Source organism: Empidonax traillii, unplaced genomic scaffold (genome assembly GCF_003031625.1).
Source record: "Empidonax traillii isolate 1590-97213 ecotype Southwest subspecies unplaced genomic scaffold, ASM303162v1 scaffold579:size954524, whole genome shotgun sequence".
NCBI classification, from domain to species: Eukaryota; Metazoa; Chordata; class Aves; order Passeriformes; family Tyrannidae; genus Empidonax; species Empidonax traillii.
The window spans coordinates 466,604-490,413 of NW_020955772.1; the positions used below are offsets into that span (position 1 = coordinate 466,604).

Sequence of the window (23,810 nt, forward strand, 5' to 3'; positions counted from 1 at the left end):
CAAGAGCTGCAAGCCTTTCCATGTGTATTTTTTTTTTCCAAATGCCAGAAGACTTGACTCAGTGCCAGGACAGTTCCCATCAGCAGCACTGTGGCCTCAGCAGGTATAACCCAACACCTGCTGGGGGCTCCCAAACCCTTCTCCTGTTGGTGTGCTCAGGTGTTTTGGTCCCCTCTGAGACCACGTGGCCTCAGAAGACAGAAAGAGGTTCCTCCTCTTTTCCCCCCCCAGAGAAGGCACCAACAAAGCTCCCAGGAGAGCTTTGGGCAGCTGTTAATTGTGGCAGAGCAGCTCCTGAGCCCCAAAGAACAGGCACAAGCACTCCAATCTTGGCAGGGTTGCCTGCTGCTTGTCCAATATCCCACTCTCACCAGCTCTTCCCAAACCCAGAGCAGAGCTGTGAGGACAGGCAGACCCTCATCTCCTGCTCCTCCCCACAAGCCTTTTCCACGGGGGGCGTGGTGGTGTCAGGCTTCTGGTGTTTGCCCTCTTCATTCTCAGCTACAGGTGTGGATTAATTGAGAAGATGTTTGGTTTAGGAGGGACCCAAATAGTGGCACAGGCAGAAAGAATCTTGGCATCAGCTTCTCAAAGTGGGACAACTACCAGTGCTTTCAGGTTGGGGTTTCTAGGAGGGGGGTTGGTGGTGTGTGGAGAGTTGGAGCAGGAATAGGGTTGGGTTTTTTAAGATGAATTTCAATAATAAAGCTTACAGTTTAGTGCTGAAATTGTGGAATTAGGGGCAGGTGTGTGGGAATGCCACAGCCTGCACTGAGCTCCCCGGAATTAAAGAGCAATGGGGAGAGATCAGGTCACACAAGAACCACTTCCACTGGACTAAGCATTTCAAAATGCTTATTTTGAGACTGTACCTTGGAGACAGAAAACAAGTTATTTTAGTTAGAGATGGTGAAACTTCACCATTCTTCATTTCCAGCTCTGTAAAGCCAGAACCTTTAGCAGTTTGGATATTCCAGCAGGCACAGACACTGCTGTGCTTTACCACAGGGTTCTGGGAAGAACACAAGAGTCCTCAGTGTGACAGAAATGACAGGAGGTTTCACTACACACCCCAGAGAGACCCAGAAACACCTGCAAGCCACACACAGCAGCAAGAAGCCAGGGGGTACTCACAGCATTGGTGGGTTTTTTAGATCTGACTTTGGATTTGTCCTTTTCTGGCTCCCCAGGAAGTTCTTTTTTCTCAGGGAGTTTCATCAGGCTGCGCATTTCCTTGTCTGGGCAACGGGGGAAAAAAAATAAGTATTAAAAATGTTTCAATGCTTAGCATTCCTTGTTATTGTTTGCTTTATTTATTACTTGTTAGACTCCATCACACCAAGTTATTTGCTGAATTACTTGTTATCCTCCTCCCCCCCACTTGTTTCAGTCAATGTAAGGTAAGATTTGAACCCCTGCAGTGCCCCCACAAGTTGGTGTTACCTGAAAATCCAAGCACAACACCACGAGCCAGCACTGACTACAGAGCCCACACTGTCTGAGTATTTCAAGTCTCATTTCAATTAAATTAAATTAAATTATGAGCAGATTCAAAAGCTAAGATTTTGTTTCTATGAGGTGTTAATAAGTGTTGTCAAGAGCTTTTTGCTTCTACTCTCGGGGAGGGGGGAAGTTTAGAGACTCCTTGAAGAAAAAAAAAATCAAGTTACAAAACACCCCAATCTAAACAAATTCTTGAAAAAAAGATTTTGAATGAACAAAGGAGACTGACAGACTGCTCAGGTAATTTAAATTACTGCATAGTTGTAAATGGTCCCTATATTTATTTGGTCAAATTATTTGTCAACAAGCTTATTTTGCTTCTCAGTCTGAAATGATTATTTCTTAAGGACAGATAACAACAGACTTGGAACTGTTGATAGAAGTAATTTAATCATATTGCGGGAACTTTATCATTAAGCTCAAAATATAATATCATTTTGCCTTCATGAGCTAAATTTCCTGATTTCAAATCCAAATTCTTTGCCAAAAGGGTCTGAACTCTGATATATTCTTAAAAGAGTTTCCTCTATTTAAAGCTCGTGGGCTGATGTTATTTAAAACACAAAACAGAAATATGGCTCCAATATAATTTCCAATTGCTCTGGAAGGGACACCCAAGTTTGAAAAGGTAGGTTTTTTTTCAACTGGACTTATCTTCTACAAGAAAAACAATAAGTACTTCCAACCCTTAAAAGAGCTTTTACCACAAAATCCAATTTTAAAATTAACAGAAAGTTGGTGTTTTGGTTTGTGTTTTTTTTTTTTTTTTTTTTTTTTTTTTTTTTTTTTTTTTTTTTTTTTTTTTTTTTTTTTTTTTTTTTTTTTTTTTTTTTTTTTTTTTTTTTTTTTTTTTTTTTTTTTTTTTTTTTTTTTTTTTTTTTTTTTTTTTTAAATACTTTGAACAGTTCCAACTGCTGAATTTAGCTCTGGTCTTAAAATGCGTTTGTACAAAGTAACAGGAGCTGCATTCAGGTTGTGTTTCACTCACCACTGTCACTCTTTGGAGGGGCACATCCCATCCTGCGTCTCAGATTGTGAGTTCTGGCTTCTGGAGGGTCAGACTCAGTTTTAATATTGGTTGCCTTGAAAAAAAAAGGGAAAAAAATAAGGCAAGGGGGACTCAGAGACTCTGCAATTAAATGCAGAAACATTTAATACTTACAAAACAACAAATCTAAACAGACATCTGAAGTTCTGAAACACCTGTCTTCAATTATTTACAAACAGAGTTTGTTCAGAGAGAAATAAGACAGGGAACAACACTGGAGATTTGAGAGCAAATCCTACCAAAAATCCAACAACAGGTTTTGGGTTTGCTGTCAGTGGGACCCAAAAAGAAGCAAAGGAACAAGGAACTCTGGGCTCTCACAGATTCTCTTGTGCTCTTGAGAAGCAGAACATGCTCCAGCAGGGACCTTTGTTGGTGCATTGGGGAGCTTTCAAACACAGACATTATGAGAGATTTCTCCAACATCGTTATTTTTTAAGCTTAACTGCAAGCTAACACTTATCCTACAGGCCAGAATAATTTGCAGTATTTCTCAGTGGTTCACTTCTTCCAAAGGTTTATGGTCAGCCTTTGAAAAGCAGGAAATGTCAAAATGGCAAACATGAGACTGAATTTAAGATTTACAGTTTAAGACACTGACAAATCCTTGTATATCTCAAAAAGTTGGGACACGAGAACAAACATTACTCCTTTGCAACCAGGTCAGAGCAAATGACAGCTGCTTGGAGCTTCAATGTTGAATAAAATGGATTTAATCACTGTGGTTGACTGCACTGAAATGGAACAGAAACGTTCACATTAACAAATCTCGTGGAAATTATTGTCCTAAAACACTGCAGCTCCTTGCTAAGCCAATCAGTCCCTGCTGCTCAATTGAGCCTTAGCACTGTGTATTCCAATTCTATTCTCAATGAAGGATTTTTTTCCACAAAAATTAGGTGCGTGGCACCAGTGGAGCTTGGGGGCAAGAGCCGAGAGGGCAGCCTTGCCTTTCAGTTAAGGATGGGCACATAAAAACATGCCCTCTTTGTTAGTGCCATGTGACACCACTGCCAGAGAAACAGCTGGAATTTCAGTGTGTATTTTTGTCCTGCAGTTAATCCTTAAGGGATCCATGAGAACAAGCATCCTGGAACCACAGGCAGACACTCCAAATGGAAAGTTTCAGCCCAAACTACTGAGGTTTGCTCAGAATTACAAATCCACTTGTAGCCAGGTATTTGAGTGGAAAAGCTTTAGAAGCCCTTAATTGTAACTCATTAACTAAGCATAATTACAGGCAGAACTTGCAACAACTAAGCTGTACTATTGGTACTAATAAAGACCAAAGACTAGAACAATGGGAGTTAATAAGAGTCTGAAACGAACCGTGACCTTCCCAACTCATGATGTCACCACTAATCAGACCCTCTCCTGGGAATATCCTCCCCTTCTCTTCATCTGCTCAAACAAAAGAAATAGGAACTCTCTGGAGACAGGATCATCAGGCTGGAAAGGCTGGAGCCACACTATTACTTTTTTCCAGCAATAAGGGAGACACACCATGATCTCCTAAAATACATCTTCACAGAGGACAGTGAGACATAATCAATACATTTTATGCTTATCCAAATAATTATTGTTTCTTAAGTGCATTTAAGATTGTACAAAACCACCCTGACTTCATGTCATGCATTTTTTCCCTTACACTGCATGGGTAAGCTAATTCTATCAGAGTTAGCTAATCCTATCAGAAACTGATAGAATTCAAGAGTGAAAAATGAAATTCAACAATGCCAATGTTACAACCAAAACCTTCCCTGCTCCAACAGCTGGCTTCAGCTTGTGAAAGATGTACAGAAACCTCCCAGCACATTTAAAGGATAACTGCAGCTCACTGGCTGAGAACAACAGATCAAAGCTGCTTCACTTCCAGAACTTGTCACCTGCATTTTAATGCAAGAGCCCCACAGTATTTACCACCATTACACACTCCTAAACAGCTCCCACAGCAGAGCCCCCCAGAACTCCAAACCTCAGTAATAACACAACTGTTCCAGCACCAGGCAATGAGCCCATTTTGTTCTGATTTATGCCTTTATAATATAAAATAATATAAAAGTCGAGGCTGTGCCCCCTGAGCTGGCCCTCACCTCAGCCGTCAGGCGCTTGGCTCGGCGCGCGGGCGGGCAGCTCTCGGACGGTGGAACCGACTGTCTCTGGGGGATGTCGTGGGGTTTGTACTCCTTGTCCTTGGTGTCACTGCTCAGATCTGGCTTCTGCAAGCACTAAAAGAGACACAGTTCGGTTACTTCGCTTGTTCTGCCCTCACCTCCGACACAAACCCCGGACAGAATGATTTCCTGGCTCGTGGGAGAGAACGGAGAGAGGGCTCTGATAATTACTCTGCTGAGCTAATAGAACAGCATGTAGGACAATGACAGAATTACCTATTTGAACAAGCTACAAATTCACTTTTTCCTGCCCATTTAGTGACTGCAATAACCATAATAAAGGATCTCGAATAAAGCTGAAGTCATCCTTTAGGTGTTTTGAGCACTGACATTTCTCTGTGTGAAACCCCAACCCAAACTCTTCTAACAGATGGGGCTTTTTCAGACTGGTTCACCAGCAGTGTCCTCAGGTTGCACTGCTGTGATGCCAACAATATAAAAGTAAATTACAGCCCATCAAACACCCTTGTCCTCACTGAAATACAGCCTTGCCCAGTGGACACCAGTGGAGCTCCCTTCTTCCCTGTTTTGGAGAGGACAAGTGCTCCGTGAATTAAGGGCAGAAGGGAAAAGATGCAAAACCAGTTTTAGTTCTTTCAAGTTGCTGAACGAACATTATTTAATTGCTGAAAAAACTGTGCACATTTTTGGCAAGAAACTGAATAATTAATAACAATTCCCCGTTTGTCAAGCCACACAACACTCAGTAACAGCAGACAAAATGTAACAGCTTTTAATGAGTAAACAACAAATCCTACAGAAAGAAAAAGTCTCCTTGTCAGGAAGTAATTCACAGGAATTGCTGGATCCACATTTCCCCTGTTCCCGTCAGAAGCATTTTCTCAGCAAGAGAGAACAGTAAAGAACCACTGCAGTGGTGTGAGGATGATGATACTGCATGGACAGCACAGAAATCAGACTTTCAGGATCAAATGACAGCCAGAAGGGGATGGAAAAGGAGGAAAAAGTGGTATTTTAGAATAAAGTCTACACCAAAAGAGTTATATATTAAAAAAAAATCAGTATCAGTCATGGGTAGCAGGATGAGAAGACCCAGAAGTGTAAGCCCTGTCTTAAGACAGCAAAGACAAAGAAGGACAGAAGGAATGTTAAAAGATGGGGAACAAAAAAGGGATGCAATTTATCTCCTCCAGGTTTAGATGTTTATTAATAGTAATTGAATTGGAGTAATTTACATATAAGTTAATCAGTCAGGCTCCCTGTACTTGCAGAACACAACTGGTCTACCCCTACTACTTATCCATGGAGGGTAAGAACCTCCACACTCCAGAGGGGCTCATTTTTCTCCAGGAACAGTAAAGGATGCCAGAGAACTTTCTCACACTGACAGATTTTATTAGAGGCACACACATGTAAATCTTTGGAAATACAAAATCCTACTCAGGCCACTAAAGCCTTAGTTTGGAAAAGAGACCAGACCCACAATTACTGAACCAGCTGGATTCACTGAAAAAAAAAAAAAAAAAAAACCATCTCCAGCCCCCCAAACTGTGGCTGGAGATGATTGTTTAAGTCATCAAACATCTGAGCAATGCATCACAGAAGATGCACTGAGAGAAGATTCTAGACACCTCAGTTCAGGCAGGGGAACATTTCTCCCTCTGGGCACAGAGTGTGACTCTGCAGATCACACAGATGGTTGTTAAAGGTAGGAATGTGAGGTCCAGAACCAGTACTGACAAGTTCAGTGCAACTGTTCTGGAGACAAAACACCCAAGGCCTGTCTAAGCCAATGTTTCAAGATAAGAAAATAAACAGCCCCCTGTGAAGAGCTGCTTTGAGTATTAGAGATTGGCTGATTTCAGGAATTTTTGCTCTTGGACTGAACAAGAGCTTTAATAAAAACATGTTATCCCCGTCCATCCCCCTCTGAACAAGCTCCAGAGAGTTTCACTGTTTCAGTATGGAGATAGAAATTTCTCCAACTGGGATATGTGTCAAAATAACTCCTGAAGCCAGTTTAACATGTATTTAAGTCACACAAACAGTTAATGCTATGCTCAGACCTGGATTAGATTTCAGTTATGGCCCAGTCATCAGTGGAAACTACACCATTCTATATTCTTCACTTTTGCAGGGAAAAAAAAAAAAATCAATGAATATTTCAAGCACTACCAAACAAAGAAAAAAAAAGTAAATCAAAGGAATCAATGAATGCAAGCACTAATCTTGTCAGGATGATCACCCGAGCTGCGTGAAGGGCTTCTCTCAAAAGGCTGTTTGTATCACAGGGAGGAAGCATCTCCAACTGACAGCTGTCACATCCAACAGCTCCAGTTTCTCCAAAAACACAGCTCAGGTGCTCAGCAAAACACTGAACAGACACACAATAATGCACACCTACACAAGAAGCATCTGAGAAAGCATCGCTTACTGAGAACACGTGGAAGGGAGCCAAAAAGAATCTCATCTGAGATTGTTCCGCAATCTGTTTTTCACTGGGAATTGATCATCACTGCCCAAATAAAAAGTCTAATTCTAACCTCTCTGAACTTACATCAAATCCCTCCCTCATTTCTGTAGCTTTGTGTAAAGGCCTGTGTTGATTTCTGTACACAGAGACAGGCTTGTAACAGGATTAGGGCTTTTATTGCTTAAAAAAGGTCAACACTCCTGTCTTGGAACGATCATCATGGAAAGAACATTGCAAAGAAATAAAAATGGATGTTGGCAACTGCAACCTATTTTGATTTTCCAAATAAATGACTACTGCTCTAAAAGAGAAGGCCTATTCCTCATTAGAGATTACACTCTCAATCAACCCTGAGTTTTGGTTTAATGGTCAAATCAAGGATTGATGATTGATCCAGGAAGATTTAAGCTCGGAAAGAGTCACAAGCCACACTGTCAGCCCTCCTGCAACAGCCAGGACAAGTTCTTCAACCTGTCACCCCTGGTGAAGGTGAGATGAGTTACTGCCACAACTCTGCCATGGTCTGCACAGCCCCTGGGTCACTGGGTATGTGACACAGACCCACAGCACTTGTTGTGGCACAGAGATGGACCTGGGATGTTCCATGGATTAGCAGCACTTGGCATTACAGAAACCCTTACAGGAAGCCTGAAAGGCTGTTATCAGGAACCTTCTGTAAACTGCAGAGAGAAAACACAAACAGGTGGTGCTCAAAGCAGGAGTGAGAGCTTACCTTGAAGATTAATGCTAAAAATTTTACTTTTAATTAAAAAGTCTGCCCGTGGCTTTCTGAACTGCCTTCATCACCACCACACACAATGCATCTGCTCACCTGCACGACACCAAGCACGAAATGCAGCTTCCCAAACGTCCCAGTAATTAAAAGAACCCTGACAGAGCAGCTGGTAAATGAACTGGAACTCAGGGTAGCTTACCAAGAGACTGGCTCCTGACTGGAACAAGTTGTAGGGGTAGAGGATTCGCTCGTAGTGTGCCCGGATGTGCGAGCCCACGGCTTTGCCAGGGGCAAATCCCATCCTCGTGGCTATTTTGGTCCATTTTCTCTCCTTGCAAACTACATCAAATCCTCCTTGTTCTGCAACTAGCTAAAAAGTGAAAACAAAACGCTCATAATAAAATTATCAGTGTTTAAGGAAAAAGGACAACACCACAACTGACATTTTAAACCAGAAAAATACAGGTTTTTTAAAAAAGCCCCACAACACATAAAAGTTGTTTTAAGGCAGTAACTGGAATATGTAACACATAACCTATTCAGGAATGACAAACAAGTCAGTGCCTGTGTTCCATGTGCAAACAGTCCCTCAGCCCACTGTGAGAATTTTTTAGCTGCTGTCTGTCACTTTGTATCCCAACACAGCTTTTCCAGCACAGGACACTCAGTTCTTGTCACTGGAACAAGTGCTATGAAATGAGCTCAAAAAAACCCAATAAAAACTCCCCTAAACACAAAGAAAAGAGAGAGAACATCCCCTTGTGGGTCAGATGATCTCATCTCTTACTATCAGAATACGTTATTTCTCCAGAAGTTTAACAAGTTTCATCCTAAAAGTAATTGGATTTTTTCCCCCCCTCACATATTTCTAATGGAAAAATTTTTCTCTGCCTGCTGTCATTGTTCATGAACTTTTTCCAGTCAAGTCTAAGCTTATTCTTGACTTGTTTACACCAAAGCTCAACTTTAAAGAAGAGCTGGAAATTTATCATGATCTCCTAGCTCACATGAGAATTTCCATGATAGCATATTACTTACTATCTTTCCATGATAATTTATTCTTACTGTCACATTAGCTGTGTTAGCTGAAACAAAGAAATACTTTTTCCAGCTTAGGTACACCCTGAAATCTCCCCTGAGCAGCTGTGATACCATCCCAGGAGCTGAAGTAACACAGCAGCTTTTCAGGATGAGTTTTTCCCAAACAGTCTTACTCTATTAAGCTGAAATAAATCCAAGATCTTCCTCTCCACGTGTGGAATCTTCAGAGTGCATCCCTGAAGCTCCCAAAACTTTGCAATCTGGTCCAGAAAATTCAGTTTTACACGAGTTTGGGCCTGAAAAGAAAGAAAGAAACAAACAAACAAGTGAACTGCCTGGCTTTGCCCTCTGCAAGGGTCATTTGCATTTCTCCCTTTTGTCATCTGAAGAAAAATAAATTCTGTGGCTTTTCCCAGGTCACTTTTTGTTCCTTTTGACTGCACTGAGAAAAGTACTATCTGAGAACAGCCAAGCAATGATAAAAACTCCCTAAATCAGCTGCATTGTCAGGATTTACTGCATTTATTACATTAATAACTGTAACAGTTCATTGCAATTTGGTATTTGCAAGAAAGCAAAAAATATATCAATTTTTTAAAAAAATACACTTTAGAAGTTTTGTTCTGTCATCCCTTCTCACTCCCAACTGTATTTGTTTCACTTTTAAGGATACAAAGGGGTCAGGGCAGGGAAAGCCTGGCTGGTTGCACAGCAGTTCCCTCAGTAAAATCACTGCACTGCTGTTATGCTAAATAGTAGTAACTTAAATTTTGACACGTTTTATTTTCATCACATTTTCTATTCTTCAGGTAAAAACCAGCCATTCTTCAGGTAAAAAAACTCCAGGGAGCTCTGAACAGCTTGTGGTCACACAAATCCCTCTCTTGGCATCCCAAATCTGAGCCCTTCCTTGACATTTCAGAGGACTTTAGAAAGCAAGAATCAGGAGAAAAATCAGGCACAGAGTCATCAACCATCCCAACTGGTACCAGCACAGAGCCAACCAGGGCTCCTCACGCTCCCTTTCCAGTCTCAATTCATGGAAGCAGTGAATGAAAGTGCTTGTGAACAGCAAAATTTCCACCAACCGAATCCAGATTTTGCAGTTGTTTCTTCCAAAAGGCCGGTTATTTTTAAAGCACTCCAAGTGTTTCATCTCTTCTCCTTTTGAAAGATGCTGCGTGCGTGCAAAACGCAGGCACGGATCTGTGGCACTGCAGAGTTTGAGTTTAACCACTTAGAAGCACTTCTGTGGGGAACAGGCCTGAATTTTGTTCCTTTCACGAGCATTAACTTTACTTTTTATGCACAGAACGTTCTGAACGAGGTTCTGAAACAGATGAATTTTCTGAGCTAATTAAAAACTGCTGTTCAGAGGTCCCGAGTGCTGTCAGCTCACGGCCAATCCTCGGGCAAACAGCACCTCTCAAGAACGCATTGGCACGTTTCAGGGAGCAGAAGCAATGCCCAGCTTTCCAGTTTACCTCCAGTTCATTGAGCCTCTGGATCCGTGGGGTGAAGTGAAGCTTGTCAACATCGCATGCGAAGGGAGGCTGCCAGTCCTGCAAAACAGAGGTGTTCCATCAAAAGACCAGGGAAAGGAAGGAAATTTCTCTCTGTGAGTGACAGGTGAAGCTGGAGAATGGAACAGGTCCCTGTAGCCCCTCCAGCACACGGTGGGAAGTGGCAGCTGGACCCCAATCCATCAGCAACGCCCGCCCAACCGGGGCTGCTCCAAGTGCCTTCACGGGGAACAAGCCCAGAGAGCAGGAAGAGTGAGATACATCAAGAGAATGTCATTGTCTGCACCTTAAAATATTTCCCTATGCCTTTAAAATAGGTAATGGAGCCACAGAATTGATTATATTTTGGAACTTTAAGATCCTCAAGCAGCACCATCAGCATGGTCACCACCAGACCATGTCCCCAGTGCCACAGCTACATATCTTTTGAACACTTCCAGGGATAGTGACTCCACCACTGCCCTGGTAGACAATCTGCAAACACTCAGGAAGAGCTGGAATACAACCAATTTAAAAAAAAAAAATATTACTTTGATAAAATACCTGCAAGTGGCAGAGTTATTTATAAACAGAACTATAAAGCCATTTTATCTCTTAGATCTCTGACATCTATCGCACACGCTTGGTTTGGCAATACACAGATTCACAAAACCAAATTAGATTTCATTTAAACTTGACAGGAATTTATTGCATATAAAGTTATCTTATTATCACTAATTACAGAAGGAAGATAATGCACAAGAGAGCTACTGATAGTGGAGTAAGACAAGAGCTTTGCACCAGGAAAAAAAAACACCTTCCCTCAACGTTGGCAGCAACTGAAGTAAGACCAGCATCGTAAACACAATATTTGTTAATTTAGCAGACACAGAGGATATGCAAACCAGCATTAAAACCAACCAGAAATGGTTTGCAAAGCAATTATCCTACAGAACAAACAAGATACAAGAGTCACCAAGAGTGTGGAGAACCTGAAGAGCAGATGGACACCAATCCACAGGCTTTATCAAGCTTGGGTTGACTAATCCACACCTCAAAATTGGTAATAAAAGCTTTCTGATCCTACAAAGCACTTGCAGCACATCAAGACTTCACAAGGCCAGTTGCAATTAAAATCTGAATCGGAAATTTAGACAATGGTAGGGGGTCAGGATGGCAAATTACCAAAAGGACACTCAACCCTCGTAGAGTGGATATTTTTCTCAATTATTTTCCTGCTTTTAACCCCAAGGCTAAGCCTGGTGCCCAACAACACAATATTCTTAAATAACCCAGTGGCATTAACCCTTCTTTCACTGCCCATTTTCTTTGCCAGAACACCAAACGTGACGAAACCAGCAAGTCTGACAAAGAGAATGTTGGATATTCTGTCCTAATATCCTGCCATCTGATGAATCATTTGTGGCCCTCAAGCTGTAAGATGAGAAGCACAACTGGGAACAGCTGGGCAGGATTTGAAGTGTTGTGCTTCAACAGGACAAATCTGACTCTCAAGCTGAACCAACTGGTTACATCATTAGTCACAACTCCGGAGTTTGTACCAAAATGAGGGAGACAGCAGACAGGCACCCAGCCCAGGAGGGGACACAGTGGTGATGACACAGAAGAGACACGCTGGAGAGCAAATTAAATTGCCCAAAGGAGAACTGCAGGGCCCTGAGAGTTTTGCTTAGGCTGGGAGTAAATAAACCAAGGGGGCTGTGCTGCCTCACTGCTCGGCGAAGCAACGAGCCAAGGCTGGCCCCAGGTGGGCCCTGCACTCATTACCCCAAACCAGGCCCTCCAGTTAAGGCTCTGCAGAGGTCAAGGAACAGGAATGAAGTGAACAGGAGCAAGGACTGAGCTCACGTAGGCAATGACGCTACCACTGACACCATCACCGACCCACGCCGCGCTTTGGGGCATCGCCTGCAGTTCCTGCACTGGCAGCACATCAGGAACACCAAGGAAAGGAGGGGAGAGCTCAGGAGACTCTTCTGGTCAGGCCACATGTCCCCTGGCACAGGCTGCTGCTCTGGGCACAACAGGAGGAACAGGATCCCCACCTGCTCCTACAGGTTCTGGCTCATGCTCAGACCAAAGGAATCCAGTTCCAAGGGTGCCCAGGGCAGACACAGCCCCAGCCCCTGGCACGCAGCACAGAGCAGGCTGGTCCTCTGCTTATGGAAGCAAATGAGGAAGTTTATGTGCGTGATCTCACACAAACACCTCATTCACAGCATGGCACCCGAAACAACCTGCTCCAGAATTAGCTGATTATCTCCATGATCTCCTATTTATTACTGCCTGGTGCACGTCTGGGGACATTTTTTCCTGTTTGGCCAAACACACTGGCTCTGGCAAAGCACCAGTTACCTGCTGCACTGGAAAGAGTAACATGACTCCAGACAACACAATCTGCCTCAACAGGCATTTCCTACACCTGCAGTTTTTAAGTTGACTGATACGGAATGTCCAACACGCCCACCAGGACGCCCGAGTGGCTTGTCAGCTGTTTACAAGAGATAAGCTTTGGGAACTCCTTTTATTAAATACAGCTCTTTCAGTAGGTGACTTTTCAGCCTATCAAGCAGATGGGTTCATCAGCCAGAAACAGACATTTAACAGCCTTAAGAGTATTTAACTCCTAGCAAGAAGCAAGTCACTGCAAGGGCTTCTGCTGTGAGATGGTAAATTTGCTTAACGAGAGGGAACACTGGATTGACTCTGTTTTCTGCGGTTTTTAAGCAGCTATCACAGAATCACAGAATATGCTGAACTGGAGGAGACCAAGAGGGATCATCGAGTCAAACTCCTGGCCCTGCACAGGACACCCCAACAATCCCTGACAGGATTGTCCAGATGCTCCTTGGGCTCTGGAAGGTTTGGGGCTGTGACCACTGCCTGTTCAGTGCCCGAACACCCTCTGGGTGAAAAACTTTCTCCTAATATCCAACCTCAACCTGCCCTCTCAGCTTCATGGCATTTCCTTGAGTCCTGTCACTGGTCAGGAGAGTGAAGATATCAGACCCTTCCCTGTCCTCCTGGTCCCCTTTAGATGCTCTCGAACAGCTTAATGTCCTTCCTATATTGTGGTGCCTAAAACTGCACTCAGGGCTGGAGATGAGGCTGCACCAGAGCAGGTGGAGCTGAGGGAAATTAATGCTATTTGTAATATGTCAGATTAGATTATTATAAAACCACTTTTGACTTCACGAACACAAACTGTGTCAGATGACACTGTCACAGACCCACAGGCATTAACCATCTGGAGAAATGACAGCATGCAGCAAACAGTCCATCCTGACTGTCACAGAGTCATTTTAAAGGCACAAAGACTTTATTTTGGAGCATCCAAACTATTCAAAGTTGATACTATCAATAAGGATAATATTTATCTTTTTCTATTCCACAGTATGGCAAGTTCCTCAAATCCTAAACAAGATGCTTTCAACCCTTCTTTAATAAGTGTATTATTTACTCAACATTTTGAAGCACAACTTACCAAGACAAATGTGATGCTCACTCAGAGGAGCACTAAGGGACATTTGTGTGTGACAGAAATGCCTTTATGCACCTTGGAAAAGCAGCAGCACCACGAGAGGGAGCTTTGTGGTGCAGGGCTCGTTTGCAAAGCTGCTGAGCTGTATGAGGAGCTTTGCTGGGGAAGAGAAGGGCACACACCCCCCACCTCTCCAGTCCCACTTCCCTCAAGATCATGCCTGGGAATCTGAGACTCGCCCTTGTCATCCAGCTCCTCAAAGAAACTGGTCTGGATTTCCCTGATTAAAAAAAATAATTTTAAAATGTTTGACATGTTCAATTTAAGTGTCTTCCAACAGCCATGCTGAGTGCTAAGGTTAACTACACACAGAAAGCAAAACATCAATTTCCTAAAAAGTCAGGAATTTTTACATCCACCCCCCTTCCCCCTAACTCTTCATTTGAAGTGATTCCAAGGGAATCAAGCCTCCAAGGGACAAACAAAATCCTGTGCTACCTTAGCCTGCACTTGTCATAAACCTGACATCAAATACAGGCAAAAATGAGAAAATTTCAAACTTTTCTATAAACTGTAGGGACCGATCCAGCTGTGCAGAAGGCACTTTTTAAGGTTCTTACCAGTATTTCAAGTAGTAATGCAAACTACAAATGGCCAACACAACTATTTCTGTGAGATTTCCATATTCCTGCTCCCAGCTCAGCTGCTCCAGGGATGTCAGGCTTCAGAGCCTTTCAGCTGGCAAACCCTGCACCTCACCCAAACTCACGAATTAAAATTTAACCACCCCCGCCCCTGTGAATTCAAGGGAAGGAGGAATTACCACTGCCCCTGGTAAGCTGCTCCACAAGTTAGTTAGCTTCAGCTTTTCTTCCTCCCTTATCCTCATCTCCTTTTTAACCAAATCCCTTGTCTGCTGGCTGCCCAAGCAGCTATTCCTGAACCCTTCCTGGGAGCGACACTTCAAGCCATTTCTCAATAAACAAATACCTTTTTGCTTCTCTTTACAGAACCAGCTTACCAGTCCTGCAAATAAAGATCTTTTTTTTTTTTTTCCCCTCTCCTTCAGGCTTTTTCTGAAGCGTCTCATGTTTTTTCAACATCTTTTGAAAACTGCAAGTAGTGTTTCACTTGCAATCTCTCCCCATGTCAGACACAGAAAAAGACATCTCTTTTATTATTTTGCCAGACAGCAGCTCATAGGAAGATCCAAAGGAATATCTTAGCAATTCTTGCCACAGAAACATGTTCATTGAGGGAACTGCAGCCATTCCCCGCTTCCTGGGATGCCCACCCTGCGAGCCTGACCTACATTCTTTGTTCCCACATCTCTGATCTTGCCTTGGCAAAAGGTGTTCCACGATTGTTGCCTCGCTCGGTGACTCAGGAGGTCCCTCTCAGTCTCCTGGTTTTATGACTGCATTAAAAACACCCTGGGAGCTCAGATGGCAGAATCCACACAAACCCATTACTGCCCGGCAGTGGGTCAGCCATAAAGCTCCCATCTAACGGCAACTAATCCCTCTCTGACCCTGTTAGAGTTGGGAACTCCAATCATCAGCTAACCCAGTTTGTGGCGAGCGGTCCTTGGTGAACAGTCCTTCCTTGGCCATTTTGAGTGGAGGTGATTTCCCAACGAAACCCCTGAACTCTTCCTTGCCAAGGAGGGACAGCGGGTGCAGTAACACACCTTCCACACAGCAGGTCTGTGCCCCCTGCAGAGCTGGAACTGGCACCTTTCAAACCCAGATTTTACTCCCAGCGTAACTGGGATTAAGAAGAGCCCTGAATTTCCCATCCGCAGGAACAGAAGCAGAACAGCTCTGGACAACTCTGCTGGCTTCACCTGCAGAGCTCCCTCAGCTGCCCAGGCACTCCCATCACCCACTGCCCTGGCTGTCCACAACCCCCTTCCTTTGAGCTGCTCAGATCCATTGTCCCTGCTAAAGCACCTGCTCCAGGGAAGATCATTCACTGTAAGATCCCACAGGTTCTCCCTGACTTTTGAAAATGCTCAGCCTGCTCTCCTGGATGCGCATGGAGCATTCCCCAGATATAACCCAGCCATCTGGGCTTGAGAGGAGGCACATTCTGATGGGATACATGGGCATGGATTGGTTCCATCCACTGGCAGCTTTGGTTTCAACCCTGGGGAGGGGAGCTGTGCTTGGTTTTAGACTTCAATTCCACTATCTGACTATCTCAAGTTAAAAAAAAAAACCTACAGAAATTCCATCTATGCTATTCTTGCCCTATATGGAAAGTTCCAGACTAAATGGTTTCATTTTAAAATTTTCAATGAGCTGAACAGAGTGAGTGTTGAAAATCCCTCACTGGAGGAGACTGAGGCAAGGACAGGAAACTCTCATCATCCTTTAAGCACACCCCAATGTTTCAGGGTTTCTGAAGAGCAGAAACCACACCATGGTGACCACAGCAACACTGCTCACAGCCACTGCCATGAGTAAAATAAATAACAAAATAATACTCCTTTTGCATATTTTCTTGCTAAATAAAGATAGAGACCAGTAAATAACCTACTCTGAATTCACCTAATTCCACAGTACAGCCCCTGTGATGAACATGGCAAGTTCTTCATTTAAAGCCAACATTTCCTAATGACCTTCAGTGACTGATCTGTTTTTCTTCCCAAGTTTGGCAGCAGGAGAACAGGAACCTCAGCACTAAACCAACTCTTCCTCCCTGAAACCCCATCCATTCTTGATCCCAAAGTGCCACAAGTGGCAAACCCACCACCATCCTTCATTTTCCCCTGAGAGCAGATCCTCTCTCAGTCAGAAAGGCCCTGCTACTCTGACTCACCTGAGCCTGGCCCACTCTGAGCAGGACCTGCAGCTCAGTCCCAGCTCACCAGCACTGACAGACACCACAGCACCTCTGCTTTCTCCCCAGGAGCTCCCTTATGTGTTGTAATCAGGTTACCTCTGTTTTCTTTTTGATAAAATCAACTGGATGAGCCTCTGTGTATTATCAGATGTGAGGGATCATCACCATCAGCTTCCTGTTTCACACAAACTATCTCAATCCTCTGCATTAATTCCTGTTTCAGCAGTGCTTTGTTTCACAGCTCCAGGACCAGGAGATTGCCAGAATCTCAGTCAAGCTGCTCCAGAACTGAATCGGTTTTTTGTTTTGTGTTTTCTTTTTCTCCATTAAAAAAAAAAAAATCAAGCAACCAGCTGAATGAGCAGCTTGAACAGACTTAAAGAGGTTTAAACAACATTTAAATCAATGTGGCTCCTCAAAACACGTCCCTGGAGCAGCAGCTCCAGTTCTCTCAATCCCTAGGCTTTCAGGTTTCACCATTTAGGCTTTGCTAAGGTTAAATTTCTCAAAATTCATTATTTCATGTGCAGAACTTTCTTGACTCTTCTCTGTACCCTCTCCAGTTACAAATCCTCCAACAAGCGCAGGACCCTGAATGCAAAATTTTCTTCTCTCGTGCTACCAGAGGCAAAATCTCCTTATTTGTCACCAAGACACTCCAGAGCTGCATTTACTGCTTCATCCAGAGCTCCCATTCCACCATTGCACTGCTTTCCACAGGGATCCACAGGTGTTTTTCTACACTCCTCCCTCCTCTAAGATGCTCTGTGCTCCTTTGTTCCACAGGTAAACCCTCTCATTGAGTCCTATTAAGTGATTATCGTTTCATAATATCCATTGTTTATTGGGCATTTGGGATCCCTCTAAAGCAACTCCACACTCCATTCACAATCATGGATCTTTTTCTTCTAGACTGGGAGTAAAAATTACATACCCTTATCTTGAGGTTCTGAGGCCATCAGAAAAGGATCCTCCATTAAAAACACTCATTAACAGTTGAAATAATTTGTGATCCAGTAGATTAACTTTGCACACTAACAATGTCTATAACTAAAATATCGAACACAATTAATTTCTAGGCCATGACAACACAACTGAATTAACCAAATACGTGGTCCCATGGAAAACAATAAAAGTAATTCAACCACACCAGTGCTCATACAATTGTATTCCATACTATCACCTACACAGGACTGTTCCAGCCCTTCTTCCACCCTGGAGTGAGATGGGGTCAACTAGTGCATCCATAAAGAACTCAAACCATTCAGGAAGTTAATTCTCCCTGTCCTCTTGAAAGTTCTCCAGCATTCCAGGATTTACTCAACACTGACAGTGAATAATTTCAATAACTCCAGTGTCAATTCCTTCCAGATTCCAGCTGGTTTGGGATACTTGGAAGCCTTAACAGTGCTTCTTCATATTCACATTACTTAGAGCAATGAAATTCAGCTGGAATGTTCTAAATTTTCATGCCTGGCCTTGGGAAAGTCATGATGTTTCTAGTATATTTGTACAATATTGTGTATTCTAAAATGGATTAATATGGTAAGGAAGGCTTAAGTAATCATTATTTGTTACTTCTTCAAAGTAGCAAAGCCATGACACAGTGAAGGCAGTCCATCCTCAAGGAAGACTTGGAGCAGTTGATACCATTCCTGCTCCACATTTTACCTTTTATTCTGGAACTTAAACTTCACATTTGCTAGACTCTCTGCTTCCATTAATTATTCCTAACTACCTACTTCAAACAACTACTCCATTGTCAAGCAATGAAGCAATTCTTCATTTCCCTCTCCTAAATGGCCCCACTGATTTGCAGAGCTATCAAAAACTTCCAGCAGGTAAAGTTTTTGGAATAAACTTCAGAATACCCAAGTTGACAGGATCTGTGCCAAGAAAGGAGTTGAACATTTGATGGCTGGGCTGGCATAATTTTAGCTTAAACTCTGCTGGGTTTAAAGGATGAAGTCCTAATAAAGGATGTTTTCAGTTCATAGAATAAAATTCCAACTACAGAACAGCGTGTTGTGGACTGTAAGCAAGTTGTACTCCATCCACCCTCCTGCATCCAGCTCCCCTCTCTGGTCCATCCAAGTTTAAATCTCTATTTGTTCTAGGAGTGACCAGGGCTGGTAGAGCCCCGGATCTCAGCCCAGCACTTTGCTGCCAGTGCCTTCTCGTGCTCCACCCTGCTGTGCCAAAAACCCACGGAGAGCAGTGCCAGGGAGCTGCACCCTCCACCACACAGTCACTGCAGCACCTCAGCATCCCCAGGTAAGAGCAGAACTCAAGTCACTGCTGATGACTGGAACAATCTGAACAGGAATGAAGAGGAAGGAAGCTTCCTTGAGTTCTCAACTGGACACTGCCCTGCAGAAAGGGACCAGAGAAAGTGCTGCCCCCGGTCCTGGGGAGCGCAGGGAACTCTCCTCTGTGTGCTCCGGTGCTGGAACATCAAAGCCATCTTCAGAGGAAGGACTTTGCCATGTGCCAGTGGGGAAGCTACAGCTGGGCACCACCACAACGTTATTCCAGATTGCAGCTCAAACACAGAAACACAAATTCATCTGCTGACAACGGCCCAGCAGAGTTTCAACTAAAATAATGCCAGCCCAGCCATCACATTCTCAGTTCCTTTCTCGGCACGGATCCTGGCAGCTCGTGGTGCTGCCTACCTGCTCCCCGGCACGTAACCGGACTGCGCACACCAGCAGGAGATTCCCTCGGATGCGGGAAGATCCCAAACCTCAGCCATCACCAAACAAGGCATCTGCTGGGAACACACCTACTGTTGTGCAAAGGGCAGCAGTCTGTGGCTCCCGGTGCTACAGACCCCTCGATCACACCGAAAAGAACAATAACCGAATATTCACTGCGGCTCCCGATTGCAGGAGGAAGGCCGGGAACGACGTCAACTTAAAGGCTTTGCTGGTGGCTCTGGAAGAGCTCCCTCTATGCTCCAGGCCGCTGAACCAACCACGCACTCCACGAGCCATCCCAGGCATTATCCAGGGGAGATAAAGCCGTGGGAGCTCAGCTCTCCCCAAGCCAGGCTCCAGGGTGCTCAGCCCTCAGCAGCTCCAACTATTTTCATCCTGCTTCTAAATAGGCTCAGGGAAAGAGCTGATCACACAGCCAGGCAGGTCCAACACCTGGTGCAATACCTGCCTCTTCAAGAGTGGCTGAAAATACAGCTGCAATAAGTAATTTAGTCCTTTGGAGGGCTGTTGATTTATGATCTCTAACAGGTAACAGAGTCTACGTGAAGCTTTCCTATAAGCTTTTGGCTTTTTACACAAGCAGCCAAGAAACAGACGAGATTTTTTTAGATGAGTTTTTTTTTTTTAAACAAATCACAAAAGCAAAACAAACAAACAAACAAAACCAAAAACAACGAAACACCCAAGGAGCAAAAGAAAATTCTGTTCGGCTCACAGTTGCTAAAATGCTGTTGACAATGTACAATCCAGAAAGATCATTCTACTCAAAAATATTACAGAAGTTCAGTGGTGACTCTGTAACAAAAACCATCTTCTCCCCTTAACTCTGTCAGCATCTGGCTGCCCTGCATGAAAAGGGGCACTGACACATTCTACCGGGGCACAAATTCAAGAGTGCTCTTAACACTGCAAACCAGGACTCCTCCTCCAGAGGGCTGAAACACCTTTCTCTCCAGCGAGAATCACGTTATTCACTGCACTACAAACATTTCTGCCACCTCAGACACTTAACTCAGCAAGTTACAACTATATTAATTCGGAAGGAAAAGGACGGACACCAATAGGGACTGTCAGCAACAACCAACACACCAAAGTGAGGGGTGTGCGTTTATTTCTTTGAACTCAAAGTCTCCCTCGCAAAACTTCACTCTGCAGAACTGTTCTATGTCAGTTTGCCCCCTTGCTGGAGCGGATTTGATCTCAGTGCCTGTTCAACATTCTAGTTGTTGCCGTCATATTAAACTGCCTCAACCCGGCCGCACCACCCCTGGACTCGCACCACTCTCAGCTCAGGGAAAGAGCAATTCACTCAAAATAAGGATGATTCACGCATCGTTTAGTTACATTTTTAACCCCGAGGAGCCCCTCTCCTCACCAGTGCGGGTGTTCATCCCTTTGAACAAACTAACAATTTTGACCACACAAACTATGGTTCTTAGGATGGCCACACTATTTCTCAATAAATTGAGCCGACCAACAAAAGGAAACCAGAATTCACGCTCCAATTTTGAGCTCACTACACCACCGGCCGAGATGATGATGATGAAGATGAAGGCTTATTACTCTTCCCACTGTGTATTGCATTCTAAAATGGTGGCCATGTCTGTCTAGGCTTCAGCTCGCAGAGCCACCAGCCAAACTCACGGCGCGCGGAGTTTGGTCCTGTCCAACTTCAGGAACAGTTCCCCGGGCTAAAACTGAGCCGTGGCCGCGGCGGGGCCGGGGGAGGCGGCGGCGGGGCCGGGGGCGAAGGGGAGCGGGTCCCCCCGGCCCCTCACGGCCACAATGCCAACATGGAGGGCAGCACCCCGGCACCTCCTCCGGGCCTCAGCGGGGCCGCTCCGGGCGACAACCCCGCAGGCCGGGGGAGAGGCCGGGTCCGGCCGGGGCAGCCGCCTCCCCGCTCCCCGATCCCCCCACAGCCGCTCCGCCGACTCCCCCGGCACTTGGGAGCCACTTCGCGGCGGGGGGGGAGCGGTCGGTCCCGTCGGTCCCCTCAGCCCCGGTGAAACTTCGGAGCGGCGGCGGCGGCGGCCCCGCCTGCCCGGGGTCACCTGCGCGGCCGCGGGCCGGGGGGGCCGGGCCGGGCCGGGCCGGGCCCCACACAAAGGCCGCTCCCGGCGGCGCCATGCGGGCACTCACCGGCGGCGGCCGCACCTTGCAGATGCCGGTCTGCTCGGCGATGGGCCGGATCTTGTGGATGAAGGCGAAGGGGTCGGCGAACTCCTCCCAGCTGGGCTCGAAGACGGGGCACTCGGGCGGGGGCAGGAACTCGGCCATGGCCCGGCCGGGGCGGCCGCTCCGCTCGGCTCCGCTCGCCGAACAATCTCCGGGGCCGCCGCGCTCCGTGCGCGTCCGCGGGGGGGCCGGGGCTGGGAAAAGAGTCCGCCGGCCCGGGCAGGGGAGGGGGCGCGGCCGCCCCGCCCCGCCCGCGCCTTTGTGCGGGGGCGCCGGGGCCGGGCCGGGGAGGGCCCCGGCGGGGGTGGCGGGGGGTAAGTTGGGCGAGAAGAGCCGGCGGTGGATCCTGCGGAGCTCAGAGCGGCCCGCGCGGCGCCGATCCCAACCCCCCCACACACACACACCCCCCCGCGCGCTACCCGGGCCCGGCGGACGGCGAGGCCCTCTGAGCGCCGCTCACCGCGGGTCCCGCCCGGTGCCCCCCGCCCCGCCGGGCCGCAGCTCCGCGTCCCTCCCCTTCCCCTCCCCTCCCGCCGCCTTTGTGCACGGCCCCCCGGCCGCGGCCGCTCCCCCCAGCACCGCTGGTTCGGGGAGGCCCCCGGGCCGCTCCCGCAGCCCCGCGGCCCGTGCGGGTCCCGCGCGCCCTCCCCCCCCCCCCGCCCCCCGCGCCGCCGGCGCTGTGTTTACATGCGCGGAGGGATCCGCACAGCTGACAGCGGGGCCCCCCGGCCGGCGCTTCTTTTTTTAAAGAGCCTCTCCGCGCGCCCCCATTGGCCGCGCCGCGGCCGCGTCACCCGCGCGGGGGCGGGGCCGTGTGCGCGTCCGCGCGGCCGCATTGTCTGCCCCGGCCGCGGAGCCCCCGCGGCCCCGGCCCGGCCCCTTTGTTGGGGGAAGAGGGGGGGAGGGCGATGGGGGGTGTGGGGGGCGAAGAGCAGGGTAGGGGGGGTTGGCCAGAATGGGGCCATTGTCCTGCCCACGGGCCGCGGGGATAAGGGGCTGCTCCGCTCCCGGGGTGACCTCCCCTCCGCACCGCTGGTTTGCGGGGCTCACCCCCCCCCCGGGGGTCCCGCACGGGGCGGTCCCGATCCCGGTACCGGGGGTTGGGGGGGGGCGGTGCCGGGCGGGGGAGGGGCGGCCCCGCCGCAGCAGGCGCCGCACGTACCGCACGTGTGCGGACGGAGGGGGGGGGAGGGAGGGATGGAGGGGGGGCCGCTCTCGCCCCTCCCCCGGCACCGCCCCCCCGACCCCCACGGGGACCCCCCGGGCGCGACCCCCGCGGCCCCTCGGGGCGACAAAGCCGCCCTGGCCGCTCTTACGGTCAGCGCTGTGAGGACCGGCGGTCAAACAAATAATAAACGGCAACTTTTTTTGGAGGCGAGCGCACGATGCTCCCGGGTGTCATTTTTTTTTTTAATGAGACTTCACTCGCTGGCTTCAAATTTCGGCTAAAACTCGGGAGAAAGCGCTCGCTGTTAGCGCAGCGGCTGGAAAAATCAAACACACGGCGAGTTCCAGGCCCAGCAGCAGCCGCGGGGTTCGGGGCTCGGTTTACCCGCAGCAGGAACTCCCATCCCGTCAGCTCCGTGTCACACACAGCCCTTCCCAGCAGAGGAACATCCCCAGGAGATGGGTGAGGGGGACAAACATGTGTACACAGCACTCGTGGCACGTTTAAAGTCAAACCTAATTCTTGTCCTCGCTTAAAAATGGAGGAAAGGAAGGGAAGCGGACACAGCTTTTGCAAAGCGTTCGTGCAGGCACCGGCAAAGGGAGGGATTCTGCTCTCGGAGCTGTCCCTCCCTGGCTGCACATCCGGGGGACAGGGACGAGTCGGGCACCTCCCTGCACGGCCAGGGCTCAGAGAGGCTGCCAAGGGCACAGGGGACGAGGCACAGGCCCCTGTCCACCACGGCTCAGGAACATCTCTGCTTTCCAGTGGGCTCCTGCCATTTTCTTCCCTGAATTTTGCCTACAGCTGACAGAAGACACTGTCCCCCCTTCCTTGTACAGGAGAGTATCAGGTTTACACAGGAAGCTTCAACCCCAGATGTAAAACACACCAGAATCTGTTTCTACTCCCGTTTACACCAAGGGACCCTCCAGTATAAATCACCAAATATCACGG

General features: G+C 47.0%; 1 protein-coding gene across 1 annotated transcript in view; it reads right to left on the reverse strand.

Moving 5' to 3' along the window:
* Positions 1-21,787, reverse strand: part of KDM5B (lysine demethylase 5B) — a 46,578-nt gene extending 24,791 nt beyond the window's left edge. The window contains exons 1-7 of the mRNA XM_027898085.1: positions 21,650-21,787; positions 10,421-10,498; positions 9,110-9,232; positions 8,095-8,265; positions 4,645-4,779; positions 2,492-2,585; positions 1,135-1,238 (exon numbers count right to left, since the gene is read on the reverse strand). Coding sequence (XP_027753886.1) covers positions 1,135-1,238; positions 2,492-2,585; positions 4,645-4,779; positions 8,095-8,265; positions 9,110-9,232; positions 10,421-10,498; positions 21,650-21,787 — 843 coding nt within the window. The remainder of the gene's footprint in view (positions 1-1,134; positions 1,239-2,491; positions 2,586-4,644; positions 4,780-8,094; positions 8,266-9,109; positions 9,233-10,420; positions 10,499-21,649) is intronic.
* Positions 21,788-23,810: the final 2,023 nt, after the last annotated feature.